The 5,690-nt window shown below is 47.5% G+C and overlaps 1 protein-coding gene across 1 annotated transcript in view; it reads left to right on the top strand.

Annotated features, from left to right (window-relative positions):
* HPSE2 (heparanase 2 (inactive)) overlaps positions 1–5,690 on the top strand; it is a 106,681-nt gene that overhangs the window by 9,983 nt on the left and 91,008 nt on the right. Inside the window, exon 3 of the mRNA XM_031061533.1 lies at positions 2,505–2,666. Coding sequence (XP_030917393.1) covers positions 2,505–2,666 — 162 coding nt within the window. The remainder of the gene's footprint in view (positions 1–2,504; positions 2,667–5,690) is intronic.

Genomic DNA, 5,690 nt, shown 5'->3' with positions numbered 1-5,690 from the left:
CTTTGCTTCCTCCCCTGCATTGAGCACACCCCGGTGGAGTATGAAGCACTGAGTTCCTTGGTGAGCTCCATGTCCCAGACATCTGCCCACAGTTTAAGCTGGAGTTATAATGACTGTAGGGTCCACCTCCATCTTTAGGTCTTGGGCAAGTTTCTTGGGTCCCTCACCAGTCTGAGAAGACAGGACCTTGCATGTCTTGCCTCTGCTTCCTGAGTGTCTGCAGTGGCAGCTTGCAGAACCCCATGAAGATAACTATCAAAGTGCTCTGACTTCTGTGCCCTGCATGCCTTCCCCACACTCTTCCAGAGATTTGTCTGCATGTGGCTTGACATCCTGGTGGTAATCCCTGTCACAGCAGCTTTATCAAAATGCAGCTCCTGTTCTTCATTCCTGGGCCTGCCCTCTGTCCCCAGGCCCTGCTGACAGTGCATGCAGAGCCATCCCTGTGGTTCCCAAAGATGGATATCACATAGGACTCGCTGCCATGGTCCCCTGCGCCCTCCAATGTGCTGGCCCCTGACCCTGGTCCTGGGCCAGTGGTTCCTCCACATGGGTCCACATTTGCCCTGGTTTGGGTTTTAGAAGTCATCCATTCCTTTTAGGAAACAAACTTTCTTTAACCCAGCCTGGACACCCTTACAGCAGTTTAAGAGAATTGCAGACAGCATGTTGACCATCTAAAACCTGTCTGCCTCTCAGTCTTCTCCTCCTTCAGGGGCTCGTTGATGTGTTTGTCTTCATTTTTCCTTGGGGGTGGGGGTTGTACAACTCTTGCCTTCAGTTCTGTAGGAAGGGAAAACCATCAGCCAGGAAGGTCATGGGCTCTGGGTGACTCCCACAATGGTAGCAATAGTCTTTCTTGTGTGGGACAGATATATGGTTGTGTTTCTCAATCTTCAGTTTCCAAATATTTCACACAACAGGAGTTCAGGATTTTATCATTCATTATCTGGGCAAAGGTTGGATAGGCCCAAGTGTCACTCAGTGCCTACCCAAGAGAATGTGCACTAAGCACACAGTTGGGTCCATGCTCATTAGCTGCAGAGGAACATTAGTCCTTCCTCTTGCTCCATCTCACTGATGCCCTTGTGCTGGATGTGGAAATACTGAACCATATTTTCATGGTATCTGGATGCTACCCAGTATCCACTCCTGAGTATGCTAGCTGTGGGTGGAGGAGAGAACTCACAGGGCTAACTAGAGACCATGGGTACTTTAATAACATTGACATTCTGAGCAGTCTGTTTCAGACAAGCTTTAGAGAAGCTCTACTCATCCCAAACTACACAGGAAAGGGGTAGAACACAGCCTGGACAAAAAAGTGTTGTGACTCCAGGATGAGGCTCAGAGACAGGAAGATAATGTGGCTTCCAATCCTCCACCACATGTTTGGAGTCAGTTCCCTGCCAGCCTAAGATATAACAAAGCTTTGAACCTAAGCGCTGAACTTGAGAAACAGGAGCATGAATTTTGGAAGCAACTTTGGTGTTTCTCAATGTAACGAAAAAGGAGCTGGACAGTGTGTGTGGAGTAAGGTGTGACTCTCTTCTGACAACAAGCTTCTTCAGCAGCTTGTAGCTAGATGGGAATTGAACCAAGCAAAGATCAGCCTTGTGAGGCAAAGTGTCCTTATGCAATGTGGTGGAAGAATTCCAGCTTCAATCATTGCTTATCAGAGCTGGCCGCCTGAGGTTTTGTAAGAAATAGACAGCATCTGGTGCCTGTGGATCTGAACATGTTACAGAGTTTATTAAACTCATAAGGGACCTAGCAAGGACTAGTTTGCACCACTCACCTTCTGCTTAGACTGCCAGATCTTACTTGATTTTTGTTCTGCCTTGCAACTCCATCATTCCCTTTCCTCAGCAGGTGAGTAGTTCTAGGGTAGGGAATAATATTTTTGTCTCACAATATGGCTTATAAAATGTTTGTATGAAGAGAAAACAATTGTTGAATAATCCTTCTGCCTCCTGAATGTCAGGCATTAGAAAGATACAGACACTTGTTCAGAGTCGTAAGCCATGCTGACCTGTGATAGCTGCAGTGAGGATAAACCAGGTGAGAACAAGCCTCCTTCATCACCTCTTTGACAGGCAAGGTTAAGTGGAAGCCAGGGGTTACTGGAATGGGATTTAGTATTTTCTCATTATTTAGTGTCAAATACACATGTAACAGAATTGTAATATAAATGTTGGGAGAATTCTGCACTCTCCTGCAAGGGAGGGGTCAGCATTGTAAGAGACCAATAGCAAGGCAGGTGAAGGATGGAAGGGTCTGTAGGTTCTGTGAACATACAGCTTGAGCTTTGTGTGGGAGAAAAGGAGGCTTGGGCTGGGGAGGGTCATTTGATAGGTGGATGCAAGGGGTTTGGATCCCTTTGTTGGGTTGCTCTTGCTGAGTGATGATTGTGTGACTGTCATATGGGCTGGAGCTGATCCAAGCATCTGGCGAAAATGAAAGCTGAGGTTTGGCCATCTCCCTCTTTTCTTTCCCTTTTGCTGTAGACATTGTTCGCAGCGACATTGCCCTGGATAAGCAGAAAGGCTGTAAGATCGCCCAGCATCCTGACATAATGTTGGAGCTACAGAGGGAAAAGGCAGCTCAGATGCACTTGGTTTTGTTAAAGGAGCAGTTTTCAAACACATACAGCAACCTCACACTAACAGGTAAGGCTGCAAGACCAGCTCTGGAGCCAGGAGCTGGGTCTGGTTCTTGCTAACTCACAGGTGTGTTAAAACCCTCGGGTTCCTCGCCTCTGTATGAATCAGCATCTCTCTGGCTGCCTCTGTTTCCTACCAGGGTTACTGGGTATTGGGAGGGAAACGACCAGCAGGAACTGGAGGTGGACTCATAAGGCCTCTGCAGCTGGCACCTATGCAAACACTCCAGTTTTGGTGCCCCTGAACAGAACATTTTCTACAGTCTGACCTAAGCAGAATACCACGGCATGTGAAGTGCTGGAGAAATCTCCCTGCTAACTGTTCACGTCGATGGGGCTGCAGCAATTACTAAATTTGGAGTCCTTTAAGCTGCAGCTGATTTTTTTTCTTTCCAGAGCATGCACTTTGTGTGAACCCAGTAAATATTAAAGAGCAAATATAAAGGGATAATGGCCTAGACAGAGATGAGAGGATACTCTTTTTCTGGCAACTGTTTGTATTATCCAGGGAATAGAATCTCGATGGAGGAGACTGCCACATTTTGGATACACATTTAATGGTGCTTGTAAAGGACTGATGTCTTCAGGCAGTGAGTGGGCAGAAGGATGGTATCCCAGCAGCCAAGAGGGTCCTCTCATATCTCTTCTCATTATCACTACAGCTGGATGAGCTGCAGATGATGGGAAGGAGCAAGAGACCAATAAATCAAACGAGACCCCCTTCTCCTCTTGACAGGTCCCTTTCCTGTGAAAGGCAGGCAGGCATCTTATTTTTACAGGAGAGAGGGCCCTGCGCTCTGTCTGGGGAGGAGATGGCAAAACCCATGGTGGCCCTCCCCTGCTGCTGGGCTGGAGAGGCAAACCAGTCCTGCACAACCTCCCCACTCTGCTGCCACCCCTGTTTCAGTGCCCAGCCCCTGCCTTGAAGCCAGCATGGATCTGCATCCTCAGCAGTGAGCTCTGCCTTTCCTGGGGACATCAGCTGTGCTGGAGCTCTCGGGGACCCCACAGAGGTGGGATGGTGGCACCAGCACTGTTGAAAGGCTCAGCCCAGGGGGTCACTGGATATCAGGGCCCTGAGTGTAGCTGAGTCGCATCATTCCTGAAGGCTCAGCATGTAAATGGGATCCTCAGAGCCGTTTCTCATTCTCTGTAACGTAATCCACTTGGCTGTTTATTCCCAGGACAACTGCTGGAATCAACATTGTCAGCTTTTCCCCTGACAACTTGCTTACTTTCCACTAAACAAACTTCCCTCGAGAAGTGAAGCTGCTCTCCCCTATCCTCCTTCCCTTGCTGCTTCAAAAGCTCTCTGGCATTGCTCACATTTTTTACAGAACCTGCAGAGCAGAGGTGCTACCTGGTTATCAGCTTAGCTCTTAGCCTTTCCAAGTGTGTTTACAGGATAGTTCAGAAGGTTTTAGCTCTAACTCTCCAGGGCGGAGAGAGTAATTTCACCAGAATATTACCCAAAGAACTATTTTAATGTTCTTTAACTCCCTTTGAATGTGAGCAGAACAACTTCATAATTGTTATGAAGTTTAATCTTTTATTTCATAGACATAGTCTGAGAACATGGTCTCTAGACAGCTAAGCATAATATTTAACTGGAACTCTACTAACTTGTGTAAATATTTCCCTTCTCTGTGATGGATCTGGTGTTTGGGGTGTGTAGAGGGGGTTGTACATCTGTTGTAGAAGGACATTTCTTACCTTCAAAATTCAATCAGACAGAGTTTGCTTGAGGACTTCTTTTTGTTCTGCACAGTGGGTTTGTACAGTGCTATAGGGAGTGCCCAGGTCATGAGGCAAGGTGCAGGAGCAAGAATGCAGATGTGGTTTAGGGAGTCCCTAGTGAAGGACTGAGTGTGCAGGGATGGAGTATCCATGGGATCCTTGAGAGCAGGGTTTCCCCTGGGGGTCTGTATTGAGGAGTCACTTGGCCTCATGCAGTGCACGTGCTGTGGATGGCCTCCAGTGTCCAACCCAGACTGCAGCAATATTGAACCCCACACCTCTGGGTGAGAGGGCTCCTACTGCTGCTAGTTCTTCAGTTGTACCCAAAAAATGTAAATGGACTATCTTGCCCAAAGTCATATGAGAATAAAGGTGCTTTATGATGGGATAGCTCCTCTAGGAGAGCTTGAGAGTGGAAATACTACTGTGTGGCATTTTTATTCCCATCACTACCACTACCACTGTAGTGATCTGGGTAAAAAGTCCCATTCCCTTCCTCCTCCTCCACCTCACAGGTAATATAGTTACATGAACATTTTGAAAGACTTTCAGGCCTCCCACTCTGCCTGCAAGTGTGGGCAATGGATTCTGCCAACAAACTTTCAAGCAGTACCCTCGTGGGTTTAGGAATGAAAGATCTTAGATAGCAGGGCATGAATCTCCAGTCTCTATGGCATCAATGTGAGTTGAGGGCTTTTCCAAATCTATTCACCAGTTGCACATAATTCCCCGTGTGCTCCTTATTTCAGGCATCAGGCAGGGCTGTGTTATACTGGGATTTAAGCTGCTCACAGCAGCAGGTACTTCCAAGGTAAGAGGGTGTCTTAAAATGAAATGTGTGTTTTTGTGCTAAGACACAACTGAGACTGAGTGAAACCAGGCAGTCTTTCTGGCTCTCACTCCTCCAGGAACACATGTGAGACTCTGGCTTAGACCACTTGGTTTCTCTCGTTGAGCCTTCCTCGGCTCCTGTCTGCGGGCTTTCTCTTGCATCTTGCCTCTGCTTTCTGCATGTGATCTTTCCAGGCTTACTGAGCCTGCCTCCCTGACATGAGCAATTGCCTTTGATCTGTGACCATGCTATTTAAATGCTGTAAAATATTTTGAGGTTTATTAATCTTTGCTGTTTCCTTGCCATGCTCAGGGATGGGTATCTCGTTTCACAGATCAGCATCTCTCGTGCTCCTGGGTCAGTCTGTGGTACAGTGTGGGGAGTGCACAGCATTGCCTACCCTGCTCTGGGAGCCCTGAGCTCAGCCTGCCCTGGGACAAGGCAGGAGAAGGAATCTTTCCC

The sequence above is a fragment of the Geospiza fortis genome, unplaced genomic scaffold (genome assembly GCF_000277835.1).
Source record: "Geospiza fortis unplaced genomic scaffold, GeoFor_1.0 scaffold130, whole genome shotgun sequence".
Classification (NCBI taxonomy): Eukaryota; Metazoa; Chordata; class Aves; order Passeriformes; family Thraupidae; genus Geospiza; species Geospiza fortis.
This window is presented reverse-complemented; position numbering and strand designations above follow the sequence as displayed.